At 51.7% G+C, this 16,844-nt stretch overlaps 1 protein-coding gene and 1 long non-coding RNA gene across 2 annotated transcripts in view; one reads left to right on the top strand and one right to left on the bottom strand.

The window, feature by feature from the left end:
- LOC109548167 (uncharacterized) overlaps window positions 1-16,844 on the bottom strand; it is a 98,644-nt gene that overhangs the window by 8,674 nt on the left and 73,126 nt on the right. The window lies entirely within an intron of this gene.
- NEUROG1 (neurogenin 1) lies at window positions 10,022-10,826 on the top strand. The gene has a single exon (XM_019924466.3). It carries the CDS (start codon window positions 10,092-10,094, stop codon window positions 10,824-10,826), a length of 735 nt encoding a protein of 244 aa, XP_019780025.1. The 5' UTR covers window positions 10,022-10,091.

Here is a 16,844-nt window from a genome sequence, read left to right as displayed (position 1 = left end):
TCCCTCTGAAGAGGATACCATTGGGTCTGGCTGAAAGGAGGCTGGGAGACAGGACCAAGTCGATAAGCCTGCCCCAATCACTGTCTTTTCAAAATCCCATCTCTTCGAAACTCCACTTTGCTCCAAGCCTTTGCGAGATTCCAGACAGATGGAATGAATCCCAGAGGCCGGCATAGCCACATGGCCCTGTTTCCCCAAGGAAAGGGGGAGCTAGCACCCCTGCCCAGAGGAAGCCCTGGCTGGTCCCTGGTGGTGGTCGAGTCGGTGTGCCGTCCTCCTCATCAAGAAATGGGCCAAGGACTTCCCTGGTGGCTCAGTGGTTGAGAGTCCGCCTGCCGATGCAGGGGACGTGGCTTCGTGACCCGGTCCGGGAGGATCCCACATGCCGCGGAGCGACTGGGCCCGTGAGCCATGGCCGCTGAGCCTGCGCGTCTGGAGCCTGTGCTCCGCAACGGGAGAGGCCACAACAGTGAGAGGCCCGCGTACCGCAAAAAAAAAAAAAAAGAAAAAAGAAAAAAAAAAAGAAATGGGCCGAGGTGGGCCTCGCCCGATGTTTCTTTAAGAGTAGGGGAAGAAAACAAAGTCTCGTGGCACAGCACTTCCACACCGCCAACTGGGCGGATTAGGGTCAGGATTAACGTTTTAAACTCGACTAGACTTTCTGACTCAAAGATCTCTGAGCGCTAATCGTATTACTATCTCTGGGATTATTGCTTTACTCGCGGCAGAACAGATTCTAAAATCAAATCGTTGAAAGTACACTCCTGTTTTCTCTCCACTCCTTTTCGGGGGTTTGTGGCTTGTTGAGGAGACGACTTTTAAAAGTTCAATCTCACTGAATAGTTCTCTCCTTCCCCGCGCCAGGCAGCGGGAAGAAGACGGGCGACACGGTTCCTTTATTCCCGCCCACGCCTGCTCCTAATTCCTGGTAATTTATCCCATATTAAAACTTCTTTAAGTAAGAATGGACAAGGATCAGCACCTGCTATGCAAATGCGGCCAAATCCAGCCCGGGCCGGGGGCGTGTGCGCCCGCCCGACCGCGAGCGGCCATTCATCGCTCCCAAGGCGCCGGCGCGCCCTTCATATGGAAACAGGGCCGAGGGCCTGACAGATTGCGACGTGTTCTTCGGGCAGGGGGGCGGGGGCCGGCGGGGAGGGGGGACCGAGTGACAGAACGCCCTCCCGCCTGGAAGACGCCCCAGCGGGGAGAGCTGGACCTCTCCCGCGGGTTTTCTTCGCCCGTATTTTTTCTTGGACGCATCTTTTATCATTTGTCTTCTTGTTGGCCCTATTTTAATGCTAACACCCGTATTCCCCGATTTCGTCCTTATTCTCCAGGAGAGCATCTGAAGGGTCCTAAGTGGACCACGGCCCCCGCGGCTGCGCAGGCGCGGTGGGCGCGGGGGGCCGCCCCCGAGCTCGCCGGAGCCGGCTGGGGAGGGGACAGGTGGTTGTCTTGGGGCCGCGAGCCAGCCCCAGGGCCAGGCGCGGGGCTGGCGCGGCGCGGCGGGCCTACCGGATGACAAGGATTAGTTGGGTGGGGACCTTTGAAGCCACGTCTCTCCTCACGTGGCCGGCAGCCGCGGCGCAGTCGCCTCTCGTGCGGCCCTAATCCCCTCACGCGGCTCAGGAGGCGAGCGGGCCTGGCAGGGGAGTCGGAGGCCGCGCGCTCGGGAGCCTGATGTCCGTACAGCCCTGCGCGCGCGCGCGCGCGCGCGCGCGCGCGCCCAGGGATGCGACCCCGCCCAGCCCCGCGCGCCCCCGCCCAGCCCCGCGCCGTGGAAGGAGCCGCGGCGCCAAGGTAGCCGGCGCGAGGAAGAAGACCGCGTTCTTCCAGTCAAGGAGTCTTTATTTGTGGCTCCATGAAAGAAGTCGGGGAAGGCCGGCTGCCCGGGGCCGGAGCAGACCCGCTGCGGCTGTGGCGGCGAGGGTGGGGCCTCGGGCGCGGCCGGCGTCCCAAAGAGATGCAAAGCGATCGATACATTGTTCAGCCGCCGCCGGCTCGCTACGGCCCTCGGGGGCATAGAAAATGAGGCACTTTCTTCCCCCCTTTAACTCGAGGGAAGTACCAATAATTCATGTATGTTATAATTCTTCATTGCCCCTAGGTAGTCTGGGAAAACTGAAAGAAAAGAAAATGCCAGAAAGTTATGGTAAAACTTAAGATGCGGCCGAAGTCGCTTTCTTTGCCCCTGCTGCGAGTGTTTGAATAAGAAGAATGCTCCTGGACTGTAACAAGCAAAAAGAATGAAGAAGACAAAAGATTTCCAGAAAAAGGTTTAGCTAGAAGACAAGGCAAGTGAAACTGAAAGGAGAAAAAAAGCATTTACAATGGAAACAATAAGTGTACTAATCGCTTTGATATATTATACAAGCCCAAAGACCCAAAACATTGTGTAATTATTTATAAATGACTTCTCCACTCCTGTGTATAATGCAGAGGAAAGAATAAAACTGCAGGCTACTCTCTAAACTATTTCTAAATAGACCTGGTTCAAAAGAAGGCAGAAGTGTTTGAAATAAAATAATTAATGGTGGATTTTATGGTTGTCTCATTAAAACATTTTAATTACTACAAACAAAATGCATTTGTGTTCGAACCCAACGTGACTTTATGTAGCCGAGCATTAAGGTAGAGAAAAGCAAAAAGGCAAACACTTCAGCTATTTCTCCATTCTCTGTGTTTATATCTGAATTCTCTCCCTAACCCAATAGTTAAATTCCGTTCGGATGAATCTCCCTGCGACTTCTTTTGTACACACCGAAGAGAATACACTCACACATCACACAGTTTTCCCACACTTGACTCACAAGCATCTTGGGTGGGGGGTGATTTTTTTAATCTCAACTGAAGACGTTCTTAAGAATTCAAAAACATGAAGTGGACCAAGATGAAACTGCTCAGCGAAATTAACTCTGGCTTTAGCAATATCCTGTGGCAGGTGCAGCCTGGATTTGGGGAGCTAAATCTAGTGACAGCGACAGCAGGGGTTATGTTGTGTGTGTGTGTGTGTGTGTTGATCTAAGCCCAGAAGATTTGACTTCAAAAAATCTACAAAAGCAAAATTCAGAGGCTTTGAAGGAGGTTCTGGATTGATTGGTAGCCTCAAGCAGCTGATGTGAGAATGATTGCAGGCCTCCCAGCTGAGGAGGGGCGGGGGTGAGCACCTTCTGCCTGCTCCCTCTTCATTTCAGGGCCGGCACCCTTGCAGGCCCTCCCTGCATAAGTGCGCACATCCCCTTCGCCTCCCCCACTCTACTCTGGGCACAAAAAGGACATTGTTTCACCCAAGACTGGCCCAAACGAAAAAACGCACTTCAAACCAAGCCACCCCAAGCACGCATTGTCCCCCTGCCCCACACATAGGCTTGAGAACTAACTCCATTCGAATTTGAAAAATTCTTGTGGAAAGAATTTATCTGGCTGCAGAGTTGCCCAGTGTCTCTTTGTAGGGCATTTCTTCCGCAGCACTAGAATAAAGTAGATCTGTACCAGGACTTCCCCTGGAGGCCAAGATTCATCCCACACGTAGGCAGACTGTACACAACCAAACACGTCAGCGCACAGTGCCAAAGGATATTCAAGCAGACATCTCCGAGGTGGGGAATGCATACAGCCGGCACTGTATCTAGCAGGGCAGGGGCCGAAGGGGCCTCCACGGATTTCTGGAAACCATGGATAATTTGCCATTTTCCTTGCTCTGTCACTGAAAGACCCCTCTGTTTCCCCCCTCCTGCCTCGTTTCCCCCCCTTTTGCCCCCCTTCCACAACTGTCATGGGTCATCAGTAAAGAAAATAGGGAATTGTTTCTCCTTTCCATTCCCCCAACCCCACCCTGCTTCTCTCAGATGGAAACGCATATCTGCGGGTGTATTTAACCGACTGAAAGGAACACTGCACACCTCTGGGGCCCACATCATCCTTCATCCCGTCCTCTTGAGTAGCTGCACCTTTTCTTCCTTTTTTCTAAAAAGATTACGACATTTTCTTTCCAAAATGCCACCCACGAAACCAATGCTCTCCCCTCCCCGCAGGTAGCTCCAGAAAGAAAAGGATGATGGAAAAGGAGCAATTTTGTTTAGAAAGGGTGGCCCTCTCCATAGCTTTACTTTGTGTAAAAATTCCCATCAAGGCCACCCCTGTGGACATCAACACTGTCCAGTGACCTTATAAACTCAGTGCTGTGCACTGTCCATGGCCAGACCCGGATGGATGAGTGGCTTAGTCAGGTGCCAGCACCATTCCCCTCTCCTGTCATAACTGCTCCTGGGAACTCAGGTATACTGTGAGAAAAGAACTTTGCCTGTAACCTCACAACATTCAGATACATGCCGGTGCCACAGCACTCTTAATATTCTGTCTAATCAATTGGAGTGGGTGGGGAATAATCAATCTCAGCTAAAACAATTTGGAGGCAAATGACAAAATGCAATAGTGTCCTTCCCCACTCCGACACATGCAGATTCCCATCCCAGCACTTCTAATTACGGGACACTAATCCCTCAGCCTCATTCCTAACACAGCACCTCTAAAAGATAGTTTGCTCAACCTTGGGCTTGTGTGTTTATGACAACTGAAAGGGAGGATGGGCAAGGGGGCCACTTGACTCAGCCTCATGACCTCAAAAGGGCTGTGGGCTGCGGGTACTAACCGTGATTGAAGTCTACACGTGGTCACTGAGACACTGACAGGGACTGGAGGAGGAAGATGGGCAACCACAAATTTAAATCGGACCCCCCCGGATCTTCATGCCTACAGGCACTATAATTTAATGTTCATTTAAAATCCAGAAATTGTCTTGGGAACAGCACAGCCTGCTTTGTATTTTTATGTACTAACCACACTAATCTATTATATATAAACATTTATCATTTGCCACTATTTTCTCCTATTTTGGCCTTTGTTCACTAAAAAAAACAAAACAAAACAAAAATACACCAAGAATCTCAAAAGACTCTGGAAGTATTGGATGACTTGCTCAACACTGAGAGCCTCTCTCTCCCATCTCTCCAGAAAGCTGCCCCCTTCACCAGTGTGTTGACATCAGAAAGATCCTCTCAAGAAGGAACCGAAATCACCTCCCTGCTGGTTCCACAGCGGTCTTGAGTCAGACCCTCAGAGCCGCCTTGAACAGTTATTCACCTTCTGGTGTGCACCTGCACACCTTTCCAGGATCCTCCTCTCTCCTTACACCCCCAGTTGTCAGACAGGCAGGCAAAATTGCAGGAGAAGCCCCAGTCTTGGCATCACTTGGACTTCCTCTGAGCTGTCACAGGAACACGCCCAAGCTGCCTCAAGGGCTTAGGCAAGCACAGGATAGAAGGGTGGATGCTAAAGCAAGATACCTGTTCCAATATGAGGGGCAAACAGAGGCTCTAGGTATAAGTCAACAGTGACTTCAGCATGTGGTCCAGATTTCCAGAGGTTATGATTCTGGGCATCCGGGGTGGGGTCCCCCATCATCACTACCACCTCAGGTGACCACAGTGTGAGAAACTCTGGCTTAATCCAGTCCCTTGGAATATCTGTATCCCCCCTTCCTCCGCGCCCCACACATTGGCAGCTGAACGGCTCACACATCAGGCAGCCAGAACGCCTGGCTCAGCCCTCACCACCTCAGTGCCTGCTGTGGTTGGTTTTATTACATGCTCACATCATATCCTATTGTGCTCTGAGAATGAGGGTTTCCACAGATGTGCTCTGTACGAGGCTCCAAGGGATTATGGGGGTAGGAGAAATTTTTATCTCCCCCAGCAAGGATATATGTCCTTCTATAAGGGGTCCAGCTGTTTTCTCTCAAAGAGAAAGCTCTGAGCCTCATAGAGAGCAGGTCTGAGCCTAAGCTACCATCTCATTCTCAACTTCCCAGGGTTCAGTTCCATCCTTAGTGGCTCACTTGTAGGAAGGGCCCCCAAGCCTCAGGTGCACTTACTTATTCAAAACATAAGGGACAGGCACTAATGTCCAGGGAGGAGCTGCCCCATGCACTGTCCCAAAGCCAGGAGCAGAAAGGGCAAGGCTAAGATGCCTGCCTGGTCAGGTCAGTAAGGCTCCGGCCGAGGTGGGGGACAAAGGCAGGAGAGCACAGAGTCACCGCTAGCTCATGAGGTGCCTTTGTGCACATGTGAAGAGCATGGCTTAGCAAGTGCTGGAGAAGCTAGATTTTAGCCCCGACTTGCCCTGGATGCCCTTGTGCAATAAACCACTGGAACAACTGTGACAGCCCTGCTCAGAAAGAAGCAGCAGGAGAGGAGACAGAAAGGAAGGAGGAAGGTCGCCATGGCCATTCAAGGCCCATCACAACTGTCCCCTATCCTCATCATCTAGACCCCCCAAAGAAGCCCCATTCAGACTGGCTGCCACAGTCATCCTTACCCCTACCTTCTACCTAGATTCTATTCTATTCTATTCACATCCCATCTACCCTTCAAGGCCTTCTCAAGTCCCCCTCTCCCAGGAAGCCTTCCCTGACCATCCCCTTCCCTTTGGTGGGCGCACAATGCTCTTCAGATCTATTCCCTTAGTGGGCCCCCAGCACTTCTCTCAGCCAGTGGCAGGTCACCTTTCTGTGGCCACGTCTCCCCTGCCCCAAGACTCTCCACAGAGCACCTGGCACCGTGCAGGTGGCATGCAGTAGGTGTTTACTGTGTATTGACTGATTAATTGTGATGGAAAAACATGGAATGGGGGCTGAAAAGACCCCTGAATCCGGTCCTAATTTGACCACCCTGGGATACCTGGAGAAAAGACCTCCCCATCTGCTGCCCCAGTTTCCCATGTACAAGGTGCAGCAGATGGATGAATAAACTCCAAGGGTTCTGCCGACCTTGAACCCTAGACTTATGAGGCGCAGAGTCGATGGCCCCCCACCAGCCAGGTTTTCCCCTCCGTCACCCCAGTGTCTAGCACAGTGCTTGGCCCAGGATAGGCAAGCAATATGGCATATGGGTTGCCTCTTTCTCTATGCTTTGGCAACCTTAGTGTTTAACTTGGTGCCTCATTTAGCAAACCACAGACATCAAGCTTGACCAACTCAAGCAAAAAAGCCCTACTGGAAAAGGCCTACTATGGAGGTTCTCATGCAATCAGTGGGTAGGCTGGAGAACCAGGCTTGGAAAATGGGGGTGTGGGGGGAAGGAGGTGCAGATCCACAGCTGAAAACGCTCAGGGAAAAGCTAGGTCAGGACACCCACTGGTTCCTGGCCACCTCTGCCACCACTGCCCTTCTAAGCTGCTGCTACAACACAAGTGTCCTCTGAACTGTCACCAGCTCAGAGCCTAAGTTCCAAGTGGGGCATGCAATTAACCCACGGCCACACCCTAACTGCCAGGAATGGGGAGAGAGGTGTTCATGTATTCACATTCCTCAATGGGAAGGGTCTTCAGGGGCAAGGCAGTCAAGAAATGATAAATGATTCAGATGACTCTGTTCCCTTGACCAAACAGATTCTCTCTTCTAGTAATTTGGAAAAGAAGCTGTAGTATGTTGAATAGTGGCTCCCAAAAGATATGTCAGCCCAGAACCTAAGAATGTGAACTTATTTGGAACAAAGGTCTTTGCAGTAGGAATTAAGGTAAGGATTTCAAGATGAAATCATCCTGGATAAAGGTGGGTCCGAAATTCAAGTGGCCAAGAGACAGAAAAGAAGACACAGAAACACAAAGGAGAAAAATACAGACGTTGAAGTGGTACATCTAGAAGCCAAGGAATGCCAAGTGTTGCCAGGACTCATCAGAGGCTAGAAGAGGCACTGACCGGATTCTCCCTCAGAGCTGCAAAACGAGCCAACCATACTGAGGCCTTAATTTCAGACTTCCAGCCTCCTGAACTGTGAGAGAATAAATTTCTGTTGTTCTAAGGCCCCTAGTTTGTGGGAATTTATTACAGCAGTCTCAAGAAAATAATATAGGGGCCCAGAGGTATCATCAGGTCGAGGCTGGTGGGAACGTGCTGGGTCCATGGGGAAGCTGATACAGGGAGAGAGACACAGGGCAAAAAGCAGAGTGAGGACTCCGGGCTCCTGCAGGATCCCACAAATGCCAGCAGCCTTTGGGTTCTTTGAGATGCCCAGGATTACCTACCAATTTCCCTTTCTCGCTTAAGCTGATTAAAGTCACTTTTGTGACTTCTAGCAAACCTGTTAGAGCCCTTGTATACATGTCCAGCCTGCCCCTCAGGTTCAAGTATGTGTGGGGTGCAGCAGTGGGGAAGGGAGGGCTGAGTCGAGTCCAGTGAGCTGGAAGACAAGCACTGGTCAGGGAATTCCCTGGCAGTCCAGTGGTTAGGACTCCGTGCTCTGTCAAGCACGCGGGGTTTGATCCCTGGTTGGGGAACTAAAATCCCACAAGCTGCGGGGTGGAGCAAAAAAAAAAAAAAAAAAAAAAAGACAAGCACTGGTCAGCCACCCAAGATGGAATCTGCCTCCAAATGGCATCCCTTCAGAAAGGGACAGTGCACCAGGCCCAAGGCCACCACTGAGATATGGTGAGGAGGCTGAAACTTTTCTGAAGGTGTTCATTTTGTTTTTAACTCCCCACCCCCATAATCTGGTGCTGTTCCTTCGTGACTATTTTCCCCTAAGCACAAAATTGCGGGTGTCTGGGTCTCTATCGCTCCAGAGCCAGCGTTGGTGACCAGAGAGAAGCTACTCGTAACATGCAGAGTGGAAACCTTCTGCTGGGACGGGCACTGTTACCTCACTAAGAGGGAGAGGGGATGGGGGGCGAGGGGCTCCACTGAGTGCTTGCTACCGTCTCTCCTGGGGCGGGAAAGCCTCGCTGGCCATCGAACCTGAGGGGGTCTCAGAGGCTGCAAGCGCCGCTCCAAGAGACGCAGCACAAAGAGTGGTGAGGGTGGGCGCTGGGGGAAGCGGCGAGGGCTGCCGGAGAGAAGGGGATTCGCATGCCTCTGTTACTTTAAGAATCTTCGGACAGTGTTGGGGGCGGAGGGTAGTTGGAGGGTTACGAGGGTTCGGCCAAGACGCCACCCAACTTGGGAAAGCATCCATGCCTTCGCTTTCCTCGCTGCCCGCCCCCCCAGGCGCGCCCGCACCCTGCCCTAGGTGAAAGTCAATAGAGCCATTCCCCTACTTCTTCACCAACCTGGACGAAGCAGAGGTGCCTGTCTCCGCCCTCTGCCCTTTGAGCCACTCTCTGGTTTTCTTAAATAGGGTTTTCCCCGGGTTCCCAGGGCGCTGCATCTCGCAACCATTCCTGGGGCACTCGGTCACAAAAGCGCCCTGCCACGTGTCCCAAGAACATCATCTTACATCATCCTCAACAGGGTAGACTTGTGCCCCATTTTACAGATGGGGAAAGTGAAGTCAAATCACTAGCCCAAACTCACGCAGCCACTCAGCAGCCTGAGGAGAGGGAGCGAACCCAGGCTCTCAGCGGGCTCCAGGTTTTCGCAACTCGCTGCGCGGCTCACACTTTCCGCCCAGCGCCCCGCCTCCCCATCCCACCCCAGCTAGGGGCTCCCTGCCCGCCCCTGGAGGAGCGTGCCTCGGCGGCTAATCGCCGGCCGCCCCCGCCTCCGTTTCACTGCCTAGAGACGCCCGGGCCGGGTTAGTCCGGAGACCGCCCCGGGGCCGCGCGACGCCGCCGATTGGCCCGCGGTAATTACGGGCACGCTCCGGGAGGGGGGAGGGGCGGCGTGGCCCCCCGCGAGCATAAATTATGCAAATACCCGGGCGCCGCACGGGGCTGACCTGCCGCCAAGCTCCATTCACGGGGGCTGCCTCGGGGGCGGAGGTGGCTAGGGAGGGGGGCGCCCATTGTTGCGCCGAGTACTTAAGGGGTCCTGAGGCCGGTCGTGTGCCACACTCGGTACTCACACGAGCTGATCTGATCGCCGGCGAGATCACTCGGGAGACCGGCGGGAGCGTGGCCCCTGCAGGCGAGGCGAGGAGTTGAGGCCAAGTTCCCGGTGCGCCCCTGCGCCCTTCCAGCCCTTGGCGCCCGCAGCCGGCACAGAGTAGACCCGGGCCATCCGGAACGTAAGTGCGCCCCGACGGCCCTGCCCTCAGCCCGGGCTCCTGCCCTCTAAGCGCCCTCTTAGCTGTCCATCGGTCCTGCACAACTTCACGATGCCAGCCCCTCTGGAGACCTGCCTCTCGGACCTCGACTGCGCCAGCAGCAGCAGCACCAGCGACCTGTCCGGCTTCCTCACCGACGAGGAGGACTGTGCCAGGCTCCAACAGCCCACGTCCGCCTCGGGGCCGCCCATGACGGCCCGCAAGGGCTCACCCGGGATTCCCGGGGCGTCGGACACTCCTCGTGCGCAGGACGACGAGCAGGAGCGGCGTCGGCGCAGGGGCCGCGCGCGGGTGCGCTCCGAGGCGCTGCTGCACTCGCTGCGCAGGAGCCGACGCGTCAAGGCCAACGACCGCGAGCGCAACCGCATGCACAACTTGAACGCGGCGCTGGACGCGCTGCGCAGCGTGCTGCCCTCCTTCCCCGACGACACCAAGCTCACCAAGATCGAGACGCTGCGCTTCGCCTACAACTACATCTGGGCTTTGGCCGAGACTCTGCGCCTGGCCGACCAGGGGCTGCCCGGGGGCGGTGCCCGAGAGCGCCTCCTGCCGCCGCAGTGTTCCCCCTGCCTCCCCGGGCCCCCGAGCCCCGCCAGCGACGCGGAGTCCTGGGGCTCCGGGGCCGCCGCCTCCCCCTGCGCCGCTGCCGCCTCGCCACTCTCTGACCCCAGTAGCCCCGCCGCCTCCGAAGACTTCACCTATGGCCCTGGCGACCCCCTTTTTTCCTTCCCGGGCCTGCCCAAAGACTTGCTCCACACGACGCCCTGTTTCATCCCTTACCACTAGGGCCCCTTTTGAATACCGTTACCGTCCCCCTCCCCCAGGCGACGGACAGTACGTAGGGGCCCAGTTGTGGCCTTGGGACCCCAGGTCCAGGCAGAGGAAGAAACGGGAGCTTTAAAGGGGTAGGGGATACCTGAGCCGCTTGTTAGGTCGCTGCACCCTCCCAGTGGCTGCCCCTTAGTCTGTTTCTCCAGCCCTCAGCCCCGGGCCCCTCCTGCCCGCCCCTAGACGGCCTTTCCTTTTGCACTTTCTGAACACCACAAAACCTCCTTTGTGGCTGGCTCAGAGCTGACCCCAGCCACCACTTCAGTGTGATTTAGAAAAGGGACAGATCAGTCCCTGAAGACGAGGTGAAAAGTCAATTTTACAATTTGTAGAACTCTAATGAAGAAAAACGAGCATGAAAATTCGGTTTGAGCCGGCTGACAATACAATGAAAAGGCTTAAAAAGGAGAGACAAGGAGTGGGCTTCATGCATTATGGATCCTGACCCCCACCACTGCAGGCTTGCTCTAGGAAGAACCCGAGACTCTTGCGTAGCTATTCAGGCACTGGGCTGGAGAGTACTTTAATTTATTCAAGATGCTTCATTCATATGAAAATGTATTTTTGTACATAAAGAGTTTATTCTATTATTATGAGCTATCAAAGTTTACATTTTTGTACTGCAGATATTTCGTGTAAATAAAAAATAAATAAAAAAGAAAATAAGTCACCAAGTGTCTTGCCTGATGTTGGTGTCTCTGGGATTTTTCTTCCCTTCCACTCGCTGTTCAACCACTAAAGTGAAACAGTATCCCCACCCACCTTCAAAACTCCAGTCCTATCTCAAAACAATTAAAAATAAAATGCACCTGATTTCCACCAAGATATGGATACAGAGAGACTAGGGCATTTGAGACCCATCATTTCCTTTCACTTTGTAAACACAAGAGAGATCTTTCAGCTCCCCATAAGCCAATTAAGACTTTTTAGTGGGGAATTAGCCCCGATCTGCAGCTACCTGTAGAGGTAGGGGCGGTGGGAGAGTCTTTCTTTTGAGGAGCTCCACATCAGCTGGCTCTGTGTTTCAAAGAGAGGGGATTAAAAAGATCAATACAGTATGACCACTGGCTAGGAAGTCCCAGTGACAGGTGGGCCCAGGCTGGGCAAGCAGAAGGGTCCACTCTTATAACAGCGTATTTAGAGGGGGAAATTGATTTGTAAACAACGCCTCCAAACTGTTGTTCATTGAGGCTGGGATCACCCTGGCTGGGAGGTATGGGATGAATTATGCTGGTGTGGTGTCCCTGGATGGGTGTGCAGCTGCCTAAAATTGTGAGGGTGTCCTCACCTCTCCCTCCCCCCACCCAACACACGCTGTGCCAGCAGTGTCCACAGAGGGGGGCACGCGGTGGACTCAGTCCTGGCTTGTTCAGCTAGCCAGGGGCAACAGCCAAAGCTTTCATTTGCTGCCAGAGAAATCAGCCGCCCAAACTCAGTGGGGATTTTTCTGGCCGTGGTGTGTTTGTCTGTTGTCTGACAATTAGCTAACAGCACAGACCAGTAGCGGCTTTTGTTTTAAATCTCCGAATGTGGATAATTACAAGAGATAGTTCCTAAAATGCAGTGGCTGCCTGTTCCCCCAGCTCATAAGTTACCCCACATTAAGGCCAATTTTTTTTTCATTGGTTTCCCCTTTTCATGAATATAATTATTTACAAGGAGGAGGTAGAAATGGGTTCAGGAAAATAGTATGCTATAGCGTTAGAGAAATCGTATCGGTTTAGGAGGTGAATAGAAGCAGAGGCCAAAAGTAAGGCCACTAATAGCATTTTTCCCTTGTGGAAATGTTCCCCTCCTCACACACATGTCCTGATGAGTTGGATCCACAGAGTCAGATGCTGGGTCCCCAGCAGTCATTGCTAAGTCCAGCTATGGTCAAGGAGCCCTCTTTCATATAAAAAGGCTCCTTTTCAGAAGGTTCTGAAAAGTTGGATGCTCTCTCTAACTGCCCTCAGAGCAAAGACAAAGAGTCTTCCAAGAAATCTTCGGAAGTTATGAGGGCTCAGAACTGAGTTGCTTCTGCTAAAAGATCCAAGGAAAAAGTTGTGTCTCCTGAATGACCCTGCCCGGGGCCCCACTCTATTGTCTGTCTCAGAATTAATTCACTCTACCAGCTTTGCATTTTCCTATAGCAAAAGGCACAAATGGTCTGCATCAGATTTTCTGCTCTCCCGTGCATAGGATGCTTGAAAGTGCCTCCCTCGAGCTTTCTAAGGGGCTCAGGCGGGGTCTGCGAGAAGGCAGGTCCCCTACGGAGATGCTGCTCAGCCGTGGTGTAGGTGCACATGTCTGGGCTAAGGGAAGAGAAGGGCTGATGCGTATCACTGTCCAAAAGCCTTGGGAAAACCACCAGCAGACAAACGTCCCACACACCCCGGGCATCCTGGAGCCAACGGCTGCAGTAGAACCTTTGTCTTATACAACTGCCTACAGCCAGCACTGAAAAGGAAAACACCACTACCTCCAAGACTGAAGAAGAGCAAACAGTACTCCCAACTCTGTTACCAAAATAGGATCACAACTCAAGGTACAGATCCCAGAGCACCTTCCAACTAAAGAAGTATCTTTAACAGCATGGATTGCTGGAGAGAGTCTCCGCCTCTGCCAGTTAATACTGTTCTTTCTTCCACAGAAGCAAGTGTATAAGTATGGCCTTCGTAGCTCCCAAAAAGAAGGAAAGAAGTATGGTGATTTAAAATGCTTATCCCCAGCCCAGGGGCCTCTTTCTTCCTGCAGCAAACTCTCTGTTCATCCACCGGTGCTGTGAAGGCAGGCTGGGGTTACCAGAGTATTCTAATGAATCATAGAGCAGAGAACAACCCGCTGACAGCCACGATTCACTTCCTCAACAGAATCTTCCACTGAGGAATCATCCAGCACTTAGAAAAGTTTATTTATTCTCTACCTGGATCTGTCTCTTTGCTTCTGTCTTTGTGTAACGTGTGTATTTTTACATTCTGCTTCCAAGCCTTGGAGAAACCAGGTCAGAGAAGATGCGGATGACATAGTGAAATGAAGCATTTCACTCTGCCTGTCATTTCTTTAATGACTCTATCAAGCCCTGCTGTGCGCTGAGCACTGTTTTAGGCACTGGGCTGACCAGGACAAAGTCCTCACCCGAAAGGAAATTACACGCCAATGGGGAAAGACAAAATCAACTTATGACAGGTGGTGGTAAATGTTGAGAAGAAAAATAACATAAAATAAGCGGAATATGGAATGCCAGCGTGGATGGAAGGTTGCTCTTTGAGAAAAGATGGCCAGGGAAGGGCTTTTGATGCGATGACACTTGAGCAGAGGCTCAGATGCAGAGGGAAGGAGCAAGCCTCAGCAGGATCTGGAGGGAAGAATTCCAAGGAGAAAACACCACCCTGGCCATGCACCATCTAGTAAAGGGACGAGGAGGCTGATATACTGGAGCAGAGGGCATGAGGCAGGTAAGGATGGAGACAATGGGGGCAGTGCAAATCATGATTTTTTTTTTCTCAAGATAATTGAAGTGTTGAAAGAAGAGGAGTGTTGTGAGTTTGCTTATATTCGTAAAGGCCACAGTGGTTGTTATAGGAATAGCAGGGTTTAGGGGCCAGGGTGGAAGCAGAGACCCAGCTAAGGACCTGCACCACATTAGTCCTGAAGAAAGGCTTACAGTGGTGGAAGGTTTTGAAGAAGGAAACAACAGGATTTGTTTTAGGGTGTGAAAGAGAGAAATCAAGGATGATTTCAAGTATCTGGGTCAGGAACAATGAGCACACAGAATCCATCCCCAGAAGTCCTCTACAAATGGTTAATTTTGCCTGAAACTGCTCATTTTAGCTCCCAAAGCAAAGATGGAAACAGGAACTGCAGTGTCTATAAGCTAAAGACAGGTTGCTGCTAAGGCCAACCATAGCTTTTTCTGGCCTCAGGGTCTAAGAGAAATGCCTCAGAGAAAAGTTATAATGGGGGGGGGGGGAGTAGGGGGAAGGGGCCCATGACGTCCAGGGCAATGTCCTCGATAACATCCTCACCATTAACACCATCATACCAGCTAACACTTACATAGCACTGATTGTGTTCTATGCACTTTCTAAACACACTACACATATTAATTCATTTAATTCTCACAACCCATGAGGTTGATAATATCCTTATCTCTGTTTTGCAGTTGAGAGAACCGAGGCACAAAGAAGTCAAATGATTTTCCTAAGAGCACACAGCAAGTAAGTCGCGAAGGTGGGATTTGAACCCAGACAATCTGGTTCCAGCATTTCTACTGCTTCTTACATTGCCTCTCTTGGAATGAAAATGGAATACAGCTAAGCAAAAGGCATCATGGGCCACAGGCTTAGCTTTCTGAGGCCCAGCCCTATCCAGGTATAAGCTTAATCATAGCTACAGGCAAGGCCGCTGCTGCCATATGATATGGGGCCTTTGGTTGAATGAGGAAAAGGGCTCATTCCCCGGCTCCTCCTGGTGCACCAGCCCTGAGACAGGGTGCACAGCAGGGTGAGTGGACTTTCCTCTCTCCAACCCCCAACCTCCCATGGGGGCTGTGCACGGGGCACAATCCCTGTGACCTGATCTAGCAGCCCTGCCTAGAGGCAAGAATAAGTCAGTGGAATGTGCCTCTTCCTGACTGAGATACAGGAAGACTGCAGAGGGTTTGGGGTGAGTTTTCTGGCAAGGACCTGGGGTGTCACTGCTTCAGTTTGCAAGGCCAGTAGGGCTAAGAGCCTGATGGCATCCTTTTCTGAAATATCAATCTCTTCACCATTCACATCTGGCCAGAAAGGCCCCACACATCTTACCAAGGCCTAGACTTCCTTAGAAAATATTTCTGGGGTTGCTCCAACCTAGGCCAAGCAGGGAATCAAGGTTCCCAAGTTCCACTCCAAAGAACCTAATGGTGAAAATTAGACCCTGGAAGGTGCTCCAGCCAACTTTCACCAATATCCTACATCACCCATTAACAAAGAATAAGCCCAGGTACATTGAACTGTAGGAGCTGTCACTTCCTGGGATGGCTTAGGACAAGCACTTGGCTTCAGTACTGAGCTTACCTGCTTGCCTGCTGGGCTAGTGGCCAGGACCAAATCAACCCTGGAGGCAGGATGCCAAAACCGGATGATGGGATTTCAATTATATCGCTTTGGTTTCTACCACAACCTAGCCCAGAGGTACCCAAAGCTACTGGACAAAAGAATCATCCAGGAAGCCTTTCTTCAAAAAATGTAGATGCTTGAGTCTTTCCTCCAAAGATTTTCCTTCAGAGTATCTAGAGTGAAGCCCTGGCAATTGTATTCTTTAAAAAGGTGCACAGATGGTTAATAAACACAGCAGGATTAGGAACCCATGTGCTTTCAAGAGATTGTCCTCCCACAAGATCCATTCTGTTCCCCAGGTGGCCCCAATGGAGTTGGAGCCCAGATGTGCATGGAAGTGGAGAGAACCCTCTGCACATTTCCATCGTATGATCATGGGACACACATGACAAGATGGTCCTTCAGACTTCTTACCATCTTGACAGGACTAACTCCAAGATGGGGCCAGTAAACCTCACAGTTTTACAGTGATGCCCAATTGCTCCAAGCCCAGAATCATTTTAGATTTCACTTGTTTGGAGCATGGTGACAGAAACTGCTGCTTATTCACTGAAATCCATTCTCCTCTTCTTCCTGGACACATGACTATATTACATTTCCCAGAATTCTTTGCAGTTAAGTGTGACTGTGTGACTGGGTTCTTTTCACTGGACCATGAGCGGAAATCCTGCAAGCCATTTCTGGGACTACATCTTCATGACCATGGTGGGAATTTGCATTTTGGGGTACAATGTAGAAAGCATCTAAGAACATCAATCCTGTTCTAAGAATGAGAAGGAGTCATCTAATCTACAAAATCATAAATTTCTTCAGCTAATCAGAGATGTGAGGTCATGGGGCAATTAAATAAGAGAACTACAAGGGAGAAAGCCCCTCCAGGGAGAGCCAGAACATG

The sequence above is a fragment of the Tursiops truncatus genome, chromosome 3, assembly GCF_011762595.2.
Source record: "Tursiops truncatus isolate mTurTru1 chromosome 3, mTurTru1.mat.Y, whole genome shotgun sequence".
NCBI lineage: Eukaryota > Metazoa > Chordata > Mammalia > Artiodactyla > Delphinidae > Tursiops > Tursiops truncatus.
This window is presented reverse-complemented; position numbering and strand designations above follow the sequence as displayed.

Coding starts and splice junctions, on each gene's coding strand:
- NEUROG1 (XM_019924466.3), top strand. CDS start 10,092: ATGCCAGCCCCTCTGGAGACCTGCCTCTCGGACCTCGACTGCGCCAGC.